The sequence below is a fragment of the Talpa occidentalis genome, unplaced genomic scaffold, assembly GCF_014898055.3.
Source record: "Talpa occidentalis isolate TD23 unplaced genomic scaffold, MPIMG_talOcc4v2.1 talOcc4.4, whole genome shotgun sequence".
NCBI classification, from domain to species: domain Eukaryota; kingdom Metazoa; phylum Chordata; class Mammalia; order Eulipotyphla; family Talpidae; genus Talpa; species Talpa occidentalis.
Genome location: NW_023604295.1, coordinates 116,671,383 through 116,689,299, shown reverse-complemented (window position 1 = coordinate 116,689,299; position 17,917 = coordinate 116,671,383). Strand labels below are relative to the sequence as shown.

Below are 17,917 nucleotides of genomic sequence, written 5' to 3'. Positions count from 1 at the left end.
GTGTCTGGGTCCTAGTACATGAGCCTTCTCTATGCAATCCAAACTTTGAATGTCTTTTTCACTGCCATATGCCTTGCGTCTAGAGCAGCTCCATGCACACAGTAGATGCTCAATAAAAATGTTTCATAAAGTAAGGAGGAATCCTAATGAGGCTTTATAATGTCCGGACCTGGGGTGAGGCCATGTGATGAATTCCAGAGAAAAAAGAGAGGCTAGTGTAGTCTAAAGCCTTGAGCACCATGCATGCTCCCCCTGACCCCCACCTACTTGTACACTCAGATGAAGGAAAAAGGATCAGAGAGGGCTAGGTGCCAGGGATAGGACAGGAATACCTCCTTGGGGTGGCAGAGGCATCTGGCTCACAGAGGTTGGCCAAGGCTGGGACACCTGTGGTTCTCCTACCCAGACATTCAGGCTAACCTGTGTCATATATAACTGAGGTTGACAGTGGCTGAAATTCAATGGCCCTGGACTAAGGGTGAGTGTGTGCCCAGCAGTGGCAGATGTCTCTGAGTCAGGAATCATGGAGCCTGGTTTTACAAGTGAAGAAAATGGTGCCATTAAAAAGCAATTATTGAAGTGGTGTGAGTCAGCGATGCAGCTCCTGGTGGTGCCAAGCAGGAGAAGGGAGTGGTGTGGGGAGTTTTCTCTTTCAGTTTCTCTCCTTTTAAAACAAAGCTCAGGCTAGAAAGCAGAGATTGCACCTGTATTTGGGTGAAGTGTGGGGAGGGGTCTGGCCTGCCAAGTCCCTTTATCTGAGCAACATCAGGAAAGGGGGAGGCAGCACAAGGCCAGAAGAAAGGACTCCATCCTGAGGAACAGGGAGCCCAAAAGGTCTTCAAGCTGGTGGTGTGTGTGTGTGTGTGTGTGTGTATATATATATATATATATATATATATATATATATATATATATAAATTTTATTTTAAATTATTTGTCATTGTCATTTATATATTTATACAACCTTGGGGCTACATATTTACACCTCCATGGATGCACATGATTCCCTCAGCTGGTGGTGGTTTTGTCCTTCCCCCGATATCAGCTACTTCACAGCGGTGTTCCTGGTTCTCCAGTCTGGCCACCTATGGGTGTTGGGGAGTTAAAGGAACTGTGGTGTGGAGTCAGAGGCCACAGGAGCTGGAATCAGGCATCTACTTTATCCGTGCTGCTCCCTGACCCTTTTCTCTCTCTGGCATGATTTCATGGCAGACCAGTGTGCTTTCATTTGTGGAGTACTTCTCAGAGTTCTTTTCTGCTATGACTGCTTGGTCTGCTGCCAAGGCAACCAGCCGTGCTTTCCCCACCTTCACGTGGAGGGCAATGTGCAGGGAACAGGGTGGACCTGCTTCCAGTCCTTCCTCTGAGGCTCCCAAGTGGGGGGTGGCTGGTCACTCTGGAGATGCCTGCTGATGCCCAGGTCTACAAATCTTTTCCCTTTTTTTTTTTTTGCTTGTATTTTGCAGACAAGGTGTATGTACTTGCCCCAGGAGAAGGGTCTGAAAGTGTAACAGTGTGACCATGAAAGTGCTAGAAGTAACAGGTTTAGGGGTTCTCTTGCAAGTAGGATAAAAACTCCAAAAGATGACATGGGAGCAGACCAAGACATATTTGTTTGTTTATTTTATTTTTGTGCTGATAGTGGACCAGCCCTAGTTCTATCTTTCCCTCTTGGAAGCAGAGTTTGACCTGCTCCAATATGGATAAAATAAAGCAGGAAAAAATTCCACAATATTGTAGAGATTTGCTTGAATCTATGACTGCATGTGAATAGTTTATCATTTCACATGCATCACCAGGGAAAAGTTCATTTTAACAGGCAGCATTTTTAGGGCAACCATTCAGCTGTTCAAAACTGAAGGAGACAGAAATTCAGTGTGTCTGCTTTGGCTACTGGGATGCAGAAGGCCAGCGCTGCCAAGAGTGTGGCCTCAGGAGTCAAGTTCTTTAGTGGTGGAGAGGATGGACATGTGCAATAGAGTGGGCAATTCTGGGTTAAAGAGGAGCCAGTAGACTGGGCAGACGGGTGCTGTGGTTTTCCAGGAGTTCAGGCCAGTGTGAGAGCAAAAGTAGGTGTTGAATCCAGGGATGCATGCTGTCACATAAGCACAGACTGCGGAGGTACAGCAGAAGTGGGTTAGACTGTATGGTAGATGCCAGTGCATGCCGTCCTGGTTTAGATAAACACAGGAAGGAGTCTGTGCCCTGAGGTCAGTTACAGCCTCCAAGGTTTTGCCTGGACAGTTGGAGGTCTCCAGGCCACAACATATGAATTCTAAGCAGGATGTCTGCTCTCTAATTTCATTTTAAATGTCTTTTATGGCTCTCCCCAGATTGAGACAGTAGGGGAATGGATGAATGGCTCACTGAGCACTGAGTTCCATGACAGGGAGGCAGCCCAGAGTGAGGGCTCTAGGCCTGTCACCTTTGGGAAGTTACATAACTCTTAAACTTCAGTTTCTTCATCTAAAAATTCGGATAGGTGCTCCTTCTTCCAGAAAATGAAGTCAGGTGGTAAGGCCCTTAGCACTAAGCCTCACCCAAAAATCCTTTATAACTTTACAGTAGTCAAGTAAAATATTTGTTTCTTCTGGGTCTAGGCCTTTTAGGGAGGTCACGTGCTGCTGGGAACACCTTTCAAGGAGCTATGACCTCTGATATGGAAGAGTTCATAAAATCATAGAAAGTGACAGTTGGAAATTCAACAGTCTTCCCCTAAAGACAAGAGTAACCCTTTGATTGAGATTGGCATGGGTCTTAAATCCTAATTTTATTATTTTTTTAAGATTTATTTATTTATGCATACAAGAGCTGGGGTACAGATCAGAGGTATGGAGGGTGAGAGGATCCACCAGAGACAGAGTGGGGAACAAAACAGGCAGATCAGCTGAAACACACTGCTGAGGGGAGTAGCGGGCGAGAGAGGAGAGGTCTGCTGTGTCATGGGGGTTGCTCCCTGGCTGACCAGGGATCGAACTCATGCTGCAGTGGCTGTGGACAGGTCATAGGTTGCATCTTAACCCCTTGTGCCACCAGGGAGACCCCTTAAATCCTAATTTTAAAGGATGAGTGAGAGAAGAGTGTAGGTAGAGGGTAGTATGAACAGGTCTCTGCTTTAATGATTTTTTTACTTCATGATGGTGCACAAACAATAGGCATTTAGAAGAAACTGCAATTTGAATTTTGAATTAGGGCATTTGTTTTTCACTTTCAGTATTCAATATATTACCTGAGATAGTCAACACTTTGTTATAAAACAGGCTGTGTTAGATGATGTCGCCCAGCTGCTGGCTAACATAAGTGTTCTGAGTGCATTTTAGGTGGTCTAAGCTGTGATGTTCACTAGGTAGGAGCTTTAAATGCATTTTCGGCTAATGATCGTATTTTCAGCTTACAATAGATTTATTGGGATGTAATGCCATCATGAGTCAAAGGCGATCTGTAAGTTATTAGATCTTAGAGATGAGGTTTGTAGTGCAAATGCCCAAAACTATGATGGAAGGGCACCTACAGGTGGGGGACATCAAGCCCAAGAAGCTAGAGTAAGGAGAGGCCACCTGGGGAGTGTGACAGCCATGACCACCACAGTGAGTGGCTGTGGGTCCAGAGAGCTGGTCCACATCCAGGCATTGGATGCCATGTGCTTTCATTTGTCTTCCCAAGGCAGCAGGTCACAATAAGAGGGTGAGAGAATGGGGGGGAGGGCAGAGTTCTTATTAAAGTGTTCATCTGCAAGTATCAGCATCTACTGAGAGCAAAAATAGACGTTAAACACTTAAGAACGGGGTCTTTACAGGCATAAGTCCTGAGTATTAGCTGGCAGTGGAATTCAGTGGAAATGAGTCATGTTTGTTGATGATGTTGTTAATATAAAAGAGAAGTCTATGATGGCAATAAAAGCTATGATTTCAGCACACTGAATTATCTTCCCCTCTAGGCTGTAAAGTGGTTCCATTTATTTATCTTCTTAAATATTTACAAATTCCCTCAGAAAATAAGAATAAAGATAATACAAAATTAATAATATGTAATGGTGGCAATATCCATTTTTGAGTGACTACCATAGCCCATGGTCTTTGTCAGATGCTTCTTTTCTACATCATCTCTAATCATCACAATAATCCCTTGAGGACATTTCTTCCTGTTTTACAAATCATGAAGCTAAGGCTCAGGGAGGGTATGTAACTTGCTGAACAGACTCATTGGTGAGTGACCAAACCTAGATTAGAATTAATGCCTCTTCATCTAAAGAACTCTATATGGGTTTGGGATCATCATGTCAGGAGTTATTTTAACACTATTAGAAATGGAATGGAATGAAGAAATTTTCCATGAAATCTGAAATTTCTTTCAGACTCCTGTCTTCCCCTACTCTTGTCGCTCTTCTCAAAATATTCCAAGGATTTAGAGTACAGCACAATCACCATTTTCTCAGGATGGGACTCATCACACATGAGCTCTGATGCGACAGAAGAGCTGACCAATAAGTGATCAAGGTCCTTCCCAGTCTGCACTGGCTCCTGATTCAGAACCATGGACAAGGCTATAGACAGGCAGTCTGATTTTCCTTTCTTTTTCTTACCAGCTCTCCTGTACTTTGGAAAGCCAGTGAAGCTGAGAATCCTAAAGAGTCAGAGGAGGGAAGCAAATGACAGCCTTTCCTCTTAGGAATTCCACTCTTTACACCATAAATCAGACCGTCTGGTTGTCTAAAGTGACCTACACAGAGCTCTCTTCTAGAGAAAAGGCCTCTTGCACAAACCAGGTTGACACTTGCTCACTAATTGCCTCCCACTGGAATTGAACTTATCCAGGTATTCCCCTCAGGCCTTGTGGATTTCAGAGGGGGGTCTTTATTGCTATTTTACTGCATATAGGCTTATTCAAATCAATATTCTTATATAAAACAGTGGAAAAAAACCATGGTATTCTCTTCTTCCTTTGATTTTTTTTTTTTTTTTTTTTTAGTATACACATTTTATATTCTGCCTTTAAAGCTATTTCTGTTGCACAGCTGCTTTACCGAGACTCAGACTCCTACGGGCCCAACTTGGTCCGACACGTACCTTGAATATCCTTTCACAGTGTTTGATTTCTGCAGTCGGTTGTATAATGAGGAAGGAGTGTGCAGTGAGTTTGGAGATTCCTATTAACCAGGTCACCCATGAATCTATTTTTGTGCACTTCTTTATTAGAAATAGCAGGGAACACGATAATATTTAAACACAACTACTTATAGGAACTTGGCTTCAAAAATACACCGTAATACATTTCTTTTCCCATTTGACATTTCAAAATGTTGTACTACATTTTCCCATCATCAAAACATTTCTTCTCCATTTTCATTCAGGATGTGAGGGGAGACTGTTACAAATGACAGTGGCTATTTTGTATGGTCATTTGGATTTGTGATCCTCTGTCCTGGTTAGACCACATAGGAAGTGCTTTGTTCTCTTCTTGGTACTGCCTTTGAAGATGGCCCAGAAAGAAATGTATGATAAGGCAGGGGAGGGGGTGGAAATACTTGGAAGAGGGAGCTATCTTTAAATACTTGAGTGAGCATAGCATTTGAAAAAGAGAGTAGAATTGATCTGTGTTGTACCCAAAGACAGAATCAGTGGGTGACAGAAAAGCTATAGTGGGACAGATCTGTTTGTCTAAAAACTACCTAACAACTGGAGTTGCCAGACTCTCTGGAATGGGTTCCATGTGAGGTAGTGAGCCTCCAGGCACTGTAGGACTCCAGCCTGATGAGGCTGTCTGCCACAAGTGATACTTTCAGAAATAACAGGTCACTTCAAGTGTGAGAGTCTGTGACTCTTTCTGCCTGACAAGTACCCATTGGCACTTGGGCATAAAAAAAAGAGGCACCCATTTTTCTTGAGAGCAGTAACTATGAATCCTTCTGAGTCTCTGAATGTAAGTGTGCTAATGGCCATTACAACCACAGTCAAGGATAGAAAGTGAGTTGTTTGTAGTTACTGAGGCAAGCATTATTATTTCCAAGGCAGATATTTTACTTTGTGGCCCACCTATTCAGATGGCTTCAAAAATCATTTAAAATGGATCCCAAGCCTTCATTTTATTGCATTGGTCAAGAGTTGGCTAACTTCTTGCCTAGGTCAAGATATCATTAAGGTGATAATGACCCATTTCCAGTGAAGAGATTTTCTGAGTTTACATATAGCACTTCTATATTTCTCCTTTTGCTCTTTATAATTCTCTAAGACAGCAAATATTGTCATCTCAGTTTTTATAGGAAGAAAATGGTGACTTAATAACCTACCCAGCATCACATGACTGATCTCATTAGACCTGGAATGGATCAGGGGTGTGGAAATTGGACTCGTGCAAGCTAGGCAGCATTTATGGTGATGTCAGTAATCACAATGTGAAATCACAGTCTCATGTGTAAAATGAGGGTGTTGGATTAAGACAAATGCCAAAGTGCCCACACATCCCTCTTGTTTGAGGCGATTTTGCCTTGCCTCTCCATGGGCATGCTGTCTGGCACAATCCTTACTTTGCGCTTGGCAGGTAGGAGGTAAAACAGAGTGGGGGCTGTGGGTTTCAGGAAAACATTCTCAGGTGTGTTTCCAGGGTGGTGACAGTGCCCTTCAGCTGCTCTAAGATACCTTTGTGACTAATTGCTTCTGTGAGCTTGCATCCTGTGGCTGTGCTTTGATTCAGGGCTTGGCAGTGGGGATATTACCATTGTGGGCCCAGTTGTGGTGTGGAACAGTGGAGGTGGCCTTTATGAATTTCAACAACCCTAAATGTAGATGAGTCAGTCAGCAGGGAGAGTGCGGGCTCCTCACTTTACACAGTACAAACTTGCAAGGAAAGTTATAGTTTAGCCTGGTTTTATTTTTAAATTCTCTCAGCATAACCATTATAGTCTAAACTAGGTTTTATATTCCTTTAAGGCTTTTGACAAAGCTAACTTCTTCCCATGTACTACAAAAGTAATACGTGTTCTTTGTAGAAAACTTAAAGAAAATTACCTAAGCAATTGCCTATAATTTCCCAAAGATAACTGCTATTAAAAGTGTGTTAGAATTTTCTGGAATGTTTTTCTATGTATCTGTACCTATTTTTAAATAAATCTAGTATAATACTGTATATACAGATTTCGTAAACCTCTTATTAATGGTAAGTGGTTTCCTATTTCACTAAATATTCTTTTTAAGAAGGGTTTTATTTGAATTTGTATTTGGAGCCACATAGTATTCTAGTGTGGGATGTACCTTTGTTCATGTAACCTCTTTCTATTGTTGTATATATTGGATACTTAGAATATTTTGTTCATATAAATCATGTGAAAATATACTCTTGCATAAATCCTTGACAATGCATCAGATATGTGATTTATTAAAAAGAGAAAAAGTAAAGCTGAATTTCCATTTTTATGGTACAGTAACCACACTGGGTGTTTAGCAGAGAATCATTAACTCTCTGCCTGCTCAGGTTAATTGATATGGTAACACCAAAGGGTTGGGGAGTTCCTTCCACCATTGCTGTCCTCAGATCTGTTTTGGTGTTCCTAACTTCTTCACACTACGTTTCCTGTACAAACATCACAACAAGTGGACTCATTTTTCTTTTCTTCTCTGTTGATTCTCGTTTAGCCTGATGAAGTCGTCCGATATTGATCAGGACTTATTTACAGACAGTTACTGCAAGGTGTGCAGTGCACAGCTGATTTCTGAATCTCAGCGTGTGGCCCATTACGAGGTAAGGACGGTTACTTTCACTCCATGTTTTCAAATGGAAGAAAGACATGGTTGTAGGGTTGACAGTGTCCCTCCTGGATGTAGGGCAAATTTTAAGAACTACGGGACTTAAGCTTACATAGTCTGAGATCAGACCAGGACAAGCATGTATGTATGGGATTGGGTGAGAGGACCCTGGGGACATTATTGTTAGGCCCTTGCTGCTTCGAAGATTTTGTTTTCTTCTTTATTCTTCAACTGCTACAGACTTGTGGGCTTTCTTTATTTGTGAGATCTGTCATTGCTCATCCTTGAAGTTCCCCTAAGGGACACAGGGCAGCATGCATTAGTGCCAGCTCCTCTTGCCTTGTGCGACTTTGCAGATAAGCTCAGTTGCTCTTTGTTAATCACTGTAGAAAACATGGCGGCATCAGTGACTCAGCACCAATTTCTTCCCCCAGATGGCTGCTGCCCTAAATGTGTTTGTCAGCATAAAGACTTCTCAAAGTTAGAACAAAGTTGTAAAGCCAGACACTTTTGAAGGACATAGTTCAGTAGCTTTGGATCTTTAGGATGGAAGAATATGTGGCCACCTTTTGATCCTCTGTTAGAAGAGAGAGTGAAAGGAAAGATGTTGATGAGTTTCTGAAAAGGGAACACAGCGCCATAGTGGAGTAGAGGGGCAGCTGGGGGCCCCAAGTGCTGAGTGCTGCCTGGCGTGTTTTCTGTTCAAGAGAACATATACCAGAGGGAGCATGAGTTTTCAAGTGTAATAACTTGTAAGTAATTTTAGATTGAAGGGCTTAGCCAGCAATTTTCTTTTTGTCTGACGAGTCTGACAAATGCCAGTTGTCACTGTCACTCACCAAAGTCCTCTGAGACTCAGATTCCTCTTTGCACAATGACAATAATAATAATAACATGCACACATAGAGATCAGAAGCACAATCAGCCGACCCTGCACATCCTCAGGGTTTTCTGGTGACCTGCGGAGACCTATTGAAATAGAATGTGCGTATATGCTTTGGAAGCGTTAAAGTGCGCCAAACAGGCAAAATTATATTGTTTTTCATGATTAACTCTGTTTCAGCAATATTTTGAAGAAGGCAAGTATAACTTGGTCTTCAGAGAAAACTTTTAAAAATCAGCATCTGTGAGAAAAAGTTACCATATTCTTTTGTCAATCGACAACTGAATGTTAGAAGTAAATGTGAAGTCAAAAGAATGATCTAACATGGAAGAAATTCATCTTTTAAAATTAAGAACTTTCTAATTTCTGAGGATATTGCTCATCAACACATAAGGTTTAAAATTAATATAATTTTCCATAGCTAAGAAAATCAGGGGATTCATCATGACTTGGAAAATTCATAGCCTCCTATTAGTCCTTTATGATCTTCCTTTATTAGACTTTTTGTGTTCATTTTTAATCATCTTACTCTATTCTTGAGGAATGAAATGGAGTTGTAGTTTTTTGAATCTTTCCTAATTCCTGAAGTTGCCTGTGTATTATAAATGGTCGGTGAACATTAGTTTGCAAAGATGTCCTGATATCACTGTCCAGCACTGCTATATTACCTGGGCTAGAAAAATCATGTCAGAACTCTGAAAATGACAACTCTTTTTTTAAATACAAAAAAAAAGTTTAACTGCTCAATGAAGAGTTTAGTTATTTGAACTCCTATTTCCCTGTTGCCACACTGTATCTTTGCTGTGGCATCATTTAATTGTTTAGAGGATGTGTTAGCATTTGTTGCATATGACATAGATGAGCTGGGAAATAAAGCAATGACAATATACCTGCGATTAGCAGTGTCACATATCATCAAAACAACCTTGGATACATTCCCACTTAATGTGGATGGGAACCCTGAATAAAATGTCGCTCTTGTCTCCAGGTAGAGGGGGGCCACTTCTTCAGTGAAAATGAGTAGCTCCCTTCTAGCTGGACCACTGCTGTGATGTGACAAGGGCAGGAATGAGGACACCTTCTGTCTTCTTGGTCTTTCTGCTTACCCCGGGAGACTTCCACACTATTTTTCCATCTCTAAGAGGATGGTTTACAGTAGGTGATCTCCAAGGTCATTTGAAAACTGATATTCTGATTCTACTACCTACCCCCTCCCTTAACACCCACCTCTGTTGAAATTGCATGAATAGTGGGCTCTGTGAGTGTACAACCCCATGCATTTCATTGTAATTGTTTTCACTTATTCTCAATACTCTACTACAATTTATTGTTTCAGTGTGATTTTATCCTCTGATTCAACCAGGTAATATTCCCACTGCCCCTTGGGGCAAATCAGTGAGAATTCTCTGTGTACTCTCTGTATGTCCAACTCTAATCATGTTAGTTACTTTAGAGGATTCTGAAGCTACTTGAGAAATAGTATCTGCTCCCTAAATGCTCATAGGTTTCCTTGGGAGGAAGAGCCTGGGTTAGTTCAGTGTGCTATAAATATGCATGTGATATGGAGAACGTGAACTGTAGAATTCCCCTCCTAGGGAGCTGCTGATCTAATTTGATATAAACAGTGCTCATTTTTCTGCCCGTTTGGCTTTCTGGTGTGTGCTATGTTATGCTGTTAACGTTTTAGATCTTTGCATGTTCTAAATTCAAAAGAGTGAGTCATCACCAACAGCTATTATGGTCAAAAATGATTTGTTGGGAGTTTGTGAATTATCTAGGTCTTCACGAATAGGTTAGGTTTAGAGATTACTGGTTTAGAGATTACCCGCAGCTTTGCAGCCCAGCACTCAACTGTTGTGCCACCAGGGGAGGCCCTGGAATGAGAAGTCTTGACATCTACAAGGGGCATTGAGGAGGCCAGTCCAGCTGTACTGTGTGGAGAATTTGTACTGTGGAGGGAGGCCAGTAGAAGCACATACAGTTAGGGTGTGGCCAAGGTGTGAAGAAAAGGGGCTTTGGACTGTTAATATGCTCCTAATTATTTAAGAGCATAAAATTATCATTGAACATTTATGAAAGGTAATTTGTTGTTGGTGTAGTGTTGGGGAAAAGAACAGGTTTTTTGATATGACTTTTGCTATGAGACTAATATATGAGTCCTCTGAAATAGGAGGAAAAAAAACACAACAGATGGATTAATACCTAATAGCTCATGCTCCATTTGAAAGGCTAAACATTTATACAAGAGCATAGCAAAACCCTGCATGTGTCTAATGGACCAAACTTTCCATGCTCTACTTTAAAAATTTGTTTTTGGCTATGAAGTTCTGAGATGGAAAAAATGGGAAAATCAAGACTTTATTTTTCTTCCTTGCTAGACATAAATAACATGCTAATGTTTCAGTGGGAAATATAATTAGGTGTTGTATCTGCTCACTAGATGAATAGTCCGAATCAGTCCAACAAGTAGACACACAGACATAGAAGGAAGCAGAAAACTTTGAAATGAAAGAGCCTGAATTGTTATGGAGCTTAGAAATAGTTTCCCAGTGAGGCCACTTGAATAGTTTGCTGTAGTTTTAAATGGCAAAAGAGTGATTTTCTACAAAGAGAAAAAGTTGTTGCAGAGGGCGCTTTTCTGGCATGTGGGAAGCAGAGGAGGTATACATGGAAGATCATGAGACATGAAATCAAAATGACAGAAAGATCATTTTTTTTTTAGTAAAGCTAAAGAAGATGAATGAATCAGCCATAAATGTGCCAGCCCCTATTTCTTGCTCCTGCTTGTGAACCCTGATATCACTGGTTGCTGTGCCATGTGTCTCATTAATTGCTTCTTATGAAATCAGCAGCTCAGATTTCCTGGCACTTCCAAATAAGACTGTGAGCTTCCTGAGGACAGGCAGAATTCACACATTGAGTTTTTCATTTATTTCCATACCACCTACTCTAGAACTTTGCCTGTGGTTGGAGTTCATTGATACAGGATAATGGAGAGGGTTGGAGTGGGGACTGGGGGACAGAAGTGGGGCCAGTTTAAAGGCAACATTGAGGGGTATCTATGTGGGGAATCAATATGTTCCCAGAAGATGGTCATCAAGCTGTCGGTGATGGTCTGATAGTGATATGAAAAAACACTCCCTAAACTGAGGGAAAATCTTTAAACCTCTCTAAATCTTGAAGTAATGTTAGTTCTGGTAAATGAACCCCATTACCACTCAGGCTGGCAGAACCTAGTATTATTGTCACATCAGTGTGGGCACAGGTGCATTGGACCTCCATAAATGCATGCTGGAGCAGATGTTTCTTGTTTCAGATGTTTGGATTCCCCTTCCACAGAACTTTTGCCTTCCCTGGCTTCTGTTTACATGAGGAGACAGTCAAAGGGCACTCTTTTGATTCTTGTAGGCCCAGAAGTAGATGGTATGTAAGTCCTTGGAGGGTAGAGGCAAAAAGGTAAAAATTAAGGTCTCAAATATGTGCTGATTGAACTTTTTTTTGTAGCTTAATAAATTATTTTTTATTTAATATATATTTTATATCCTTCTTCCTTTTTGTACAGTGTGTGCTTTCTCCCCATAGAAGCCCACCACCAATTCACCCATGCACCGTCACCATAGTCTCTTGTGCTCTTCCCTGCTATGATCACTTTCCCTCCCCCTCCCCTGCAGAATGTCTCTGATTTATATTTGCCTGTTAATTTTGTTTTTTAATGTATTAAAAATATTTTTTCCTGATCCCCTTTTGATTGAACTTTTATGACTTTCTGATGCTTCTAATGCTTTTATTGCCTCCTTCCCCTTAGTCTGTCACAACTTCTTCTCAACTTTTCCTCTCTAATTGCTTGAGTAAGCATATGGGCTGGGCAAGCCCCTTCCAGTGTATGAGATTGTGGGTCCATGTTATGTTTCTGCTCCCATTGGTCCTTCAGGCACTGTGTACCTCACTTGAGTATCATCAGGGCTTACTGGGCCCACACCTATTCTGGGTATTACAGGTGATATGCTTCTGGAGATGCGGGTACTTACTGCCTGGGGACAATACAAGATCTTTATAGCATTATAGACCTTTGTTCCTGTGAACATGCCTTCTTGGCACCATACTTTGAAAATCAGTATTTCACTCTTTAAGTCTCTTGAAGTAATGACATGCTTAATTTCTCTTAGACACTAATAAAATTTCTGGTGTATTTGCCCAGGTTAAAGCAATTCTGACATTCTCATAATGTCAGAAGAATTCAACCTCTCCCTGATTATTTGATGGTCTTAAACTTGTTTCTGGATCATTTCATTGATGATTCTTGAGCTGCTAAAATATTTGTAACCTTTTAAATTTTTATGTTTTATTTTAACAGGTCCATTCATTTTATCTTTTATCAGTTTTTTTTTTTGTCAAAATAGTTACCTGGAACACAAAATTATTAGAGAGGACAGTGAAGTTAACAGCAATAGGCTAAAAAGCACTCTCTACCTGGGACAACACAGACATTGGCTAAGAATAAGTGTCAGATGGTGTGCATGCTTAGTGCTCCTTGGTTAGATTAAATGAGCTGTGGGTGACATGAGCTGTCATCGTTGAGGGCCTATGATGTCACTCAGTGGATTTTAGCAGTCATGTTGATTTCCACTGGCTAGAACTCAATCATGGGGTCCCATTACAACTTCAGGGAAAGTTGTAATGTATTTCAGGTGTGAAGAAAAATGGAATGAGTTCAACAAACACATAGGTTTCTCTCCACCAGAGTCTACCCCTCTGATCACCAAACATTAATTTCATTTTCCTTTAGTACATAAAATGCCTTCTCCAGGGTGATAACCTCAAGTCTTACCTGGGCACTGTGTACAGCTCAAATTTCAGCCTCTCTGGGCAGGGAGTGGGCATCTCCATTAGTTGAGGATATAATTTCTTTGGTTCAGTAACTTAGAGTAAAAAAGAAATGTTATTTCATCCCCTTCTACTCCTTGGAGTGGTGGACAGTGCTAACATTTCCCATTCAGAAAAAGGAAAAGACGACCAAGAGGACTGACTCATAATGTTCAACTGCAAAGTTTTACTAGGTCTTCAACAAACAATATCTTTAAATGTCACCACTCACTTTTTGGTGACATGAGATATACAGCAAATGACTTTTCCAACTAAGTCAAATTTCTGGAATAATTCTGTTACATATTATTTATATCTGCTAATGTTTTTATAGGTCTTTTTTTTTTAAACAAGTTTTTTTATTTTTTTTAAGATTCACTTAGTTATTTATACAAGCACTGGGGACAGTCAGAAGTGTGGGAGGGTGAGAGAATTCACCAGAACCAGAACGGGGAACAGAACAGGCAGAGTGAAGAAATACACTGCTAAGGGGAGCAGCGAATGCGGCAGGAGAGATCTGTCGTGCCATGTGGGTCCCTCGCTGGAGGCCGGGGATCGAACTGGTGCTGCAGAGGCTGCGGGCAGCTTCGCAGCCCAGCGCTCAACTGCTGCGCCACCAGGGGTGGCCCTATAGGTCTTTGATTCTTTCATAAAAAACCTGACTCAAAATCAGTAGCAATTATTAATAACAAACAACATACCCTCAAGTTTTTGGTTTTCAGTCCTTTTCTTCACTTGTTCTAGAACAGAAATACCCAGTTCTCATAAAACTATAAGTTGAGTACAGAGAAGCTCTGCCTTCCATAGTTTTCTCGACAATAGTTTTGCCAACATTTTACCACTGTATAGCCAGGATCTGCTGTATCTCACCTCTTCCCACTTACTATGCATCTGCTACTGTGCAATGCTAAATATTTCTGTTATAGAGGAACCCCAATTTATTTGTAAAACAAGGTAGGATAACTGTGGTAACAATCTCAACATCTTAGAAATAATTTTTTTTCTTTGCTTACATAATGTCCTAGTGCATTAGTAGGGGGAGATTTTGTGTGATATGATTATTTTAGACTGAAGCTGACAGAGGTTCCACTGTCTATGCTCCTGATGTTGCAAAATTTCAAAATCCAGATGGTATCTAGGGGACTGATGGGCAATGTGGGTGATTGTGCAGATATTTTAGGGGCCAGACCTGGAAGAGGCAACATCATATCCACCCACACTCCCCTGACCAGAAGTCATCAGGCATTTTCTCCTCACTGTAGAAGAAGCTGGGAATGTGTCTGTGCTGAGTGCCCAGGAGGAAAATGCAACCATTTGATGAGCACTTAGCATTTCCTATGTGCACTGTATGTACATGGCACTCTAGGGGACATGGTGTTAGGGTCTGCTGTAGAGACACTGGCGATCGGGAGTGGGAGTGGAGAAGAAAGAGGAAAGACTGTGCTTCCATAAGCATGCACAGGAACAGATTCCCACAAGTACATGTGTGGAGGTGGCCATGAAGTTGTTACCTGTTTAATTGATCAAAAACAGATTTTCCAGTTGAAATTTGGAGCTTTTTTTTTTTTACTGAGTGGCTGAGTGGCAGAGTGGCATGTCTAATTTGTTGGCTTCCTTTTTGTACCTGTCTTTTGGGGCCAACCATCTTATTTCCTAGACCTTGTGACCTTTGTGTCCTTCAGGGGGTGAAGGGCCTCTCTCCTCCATGTGGCCTACAACCTCCCAAGGAGGCTCTCCAACTGTGCACTGGGGTTGAGGACATATTGGTTTCTCTGTGGATGTTTGAGAGAAATCTTTGTTCACTCTTCTCCTCCAAGAAAAGTCATTTCTCAGGAAAGGTCATTTCTATTCCTGTTTTCTGCTTGGCTTTTGCCACTAAATTCATGGTTACATCTATCAGCTAGACAGAATTCTGTTCTATGCCTTGTTGGTACACTTTTCCTGTGTTTATTTTATCATTTTCTTTCTCCTGTTTTATTTTCAATCTGTATCTCTCAATTATTTATCTTATCCTTTTGCATTAGCTATAGATATTTTTTTGGTATGTCTTCTTAAAGACTTTGATGAAAAGGTAGAGTATAAAATATATAAATGGCTAATATTTTATTTAACATTTTATTCACTTTTTGAAGAGTCAGTAAACTCATGTGAATTAACACACAAAAAGTATAAAAGACTATGTGATGTGAAAATTCTTCCACTGTTCCATAACTACTCAACTTTCCTTTTTTGGATAATCAATATGACCAAATTTCTTTGAAATGTTCTTGTATATAAATAGAATTTAATCTTTTCCTCTTATATATTTTTCATAAATGACCCCATGTTTTACTCTACATTTTATATTTGTTTTAGTTGTGGCATAGGTTCTCATTATGAATGTATCATAATTTGCAAATAAATAGACATTGAAATACATGCACATATTCTTAAGATACTCCTCTGTTCTTGGGCACTTAGGTTGTTTCCATAACTTGGCTATTGCATATAGTGTGGTGATGAACATAGGTATGCAGGCCTCACTTCATAGTAGTGATTTTCCATTCTTTGAGAAGATACCTAGGAGTAGACTTAGTGGATCGTCTGGTAGCTCTATCTTTAATAATTTGAGAAACCTCTATGCTGTTTTCCATATGAGCTAAACCAGTCTGTCTTCCCACTAAAAGTGTCCAGGTTTGTTTTCCTCCATGTCACCAATACTTGTTGTTTCTGTTCTTTTTAATATGGGCCATTCTTTTTTTTTTTTTTTTCCATAGAAAAGAGCTTTAATAAATTTAGTGTGCATAGCATAGAGAGAGAAAAGAAGAAAGGATATTAGTTTCTAATAAAACACCCAACATTACCCATCCCCTTTTAGGTGAATGCCCACAGGATTCACCTAAACAGGATTGGCCCAAAGTGGGGACACAGAGGCCCAAAAGGTTGCCACAGGTCTAAGGTGCCTTCTGGTGGGGACCCATAGGAAAGAGGCAAAAGTGACCAGGCAAGTCTGGAGGGAAAAGGGTAAAATCAAAATAGCAGTCAATCTAAGGGCTGCCATTGTCAGCCTCCCCAAGAGTCTCTCGCCCATATCTCTTCCAAGTGTCTCCTTCCATGTTCCCCAACTCCTTGGTGCAAATCCAAGGCTGAGAAGCAAGTATGACTTCTTCATTTGCCTTCTCCAAGTCTTTTCTCCCAAGTCCTGTTTAGCTCCTCCTCCCTGCTCAGCTCCACCCTTTTTTTTTTAAATAATAAATTTTATTTTTATATTCCCCATACAATTGCAACCCCCCATTCTGACCCAATCCCTCCCCTCCCGCCCCCGCCCCCCTAAAAGTGTCTCTGGTTCATAGTTTTTTGTTGATTTTGATTTTCACTTTCTTATATTCATTTTCCTGGTCCCTTATTTAAGTTTTCTAGATCCCTGCTATGAGTGAGACCATCCGGTATTTTTCTTTTTCTTTTTGGCTTATTTCGCTGAGCATGATCCCTTCCAGTGCCATCCATGTTGCTGCAAATTGCATGTGCTTATCTTTTTTGAATGCTGAGTAATATTCCATGGTATATATGTACCACATCTTCTTGATCCAGTCATCTATTTTTGGGCATTTGGGCTGTTTCCAAAGCTTAGCTATTGTAAATAGTGCTGCTATAAACATAGGGGTGCAGGTGTTCTTTGGAATTGATGTTTCTGTGTCCTTTGGGTAAATACCTAGGAGTGGAATTGCTGGATCATATGGAAGCTCTATGTTTAGTAGGTCCAGAAATCTCCACACAGCTCTCCACAGTGGTTGGACCAGTTTGCACTCCCACCAACAGTGCAGAAGAGTTCCTTTTTCTCCACACCCTCGCCAACATTTGTTGTTGCTAGTTTTTTTAATATGTGCCATTCTCACTGGTGTAAGATGGTATCTCATGGTAGTTTTGATTTGCATTTCCCTGATTACAAGTGATGTTGAACATTTTTCATATGCCTGTTGGCCATTTGCATTTCCTCTTCAGAGAACTTTCTTTTTAGCTCTTTTGCCCATTTTTTGACGGGATTATTTTCTTTGTTGTTGTTGAGTCTCATCAGCTCTTTGCAGATTTTTGTGATCAGTCCTTTATCATTATTGTTGGGTGCAAAAATGTTCTCCCAGTTGGTGGGGTTCTCTTTGTTTTTGTTATTGTCTCTTTTGCTGTGCAGAAGGTCTTTAATTTGATGTAGTCCCAGCTGTTTATCTTTGCCTTCATTATCACTGCTTTGGGTGATGTGTCTGTAAAGATGTCTTTGATGTGCAAATCACGTAGTGTTTCGCCTATATTTCCTTCTATATATTTTATGGTTTCAGGTCTTATGTCTAGTTCTTTAATCCATTTTGAGTTGATTTTTGTGTATGGTGTGAGGTAGTGGTCAAGCTTCATCCTTTTGCATGCAGCGACCCAGTTTTCCCAGCACCATTTATTGAACAAA

At 40.7% G+C, this 17,917-nt stretch overlaps 1 protein-coding gene across 11 annotated transcripts in view; it reads left to right on the top strand.

Moving 5' to 3' along the window:
- Positions 1-17,917, top strand: part of ZMAT4 (zinc finger matrin-type 4) — a 387,418-nt gene that overhangs the window by 72,083 nt on the left and 297,418 nt on the right. For 10 of the 11 annotated variants that reach the window (XR_008553977.1, XM_054700911.1, XM_054700909.1 and 7 more), the window contains one exon: positions 7,629-7,734. Coding sequence is in view for 9 of the 11 variants with exons in the window: in XM_054700908.1 (XP_054556883.1) it covers positions 7,629-7,734 (106 nt within the window). In the remaining 2 variants the exon portion in view is untranslated. Of the gene's footprint in view, positions 1-7,628; positions 7,735-17,917 lie in introns of those variants that run through there. The other variant, XM_054700912.1, reaches the window with a different exon arrangement.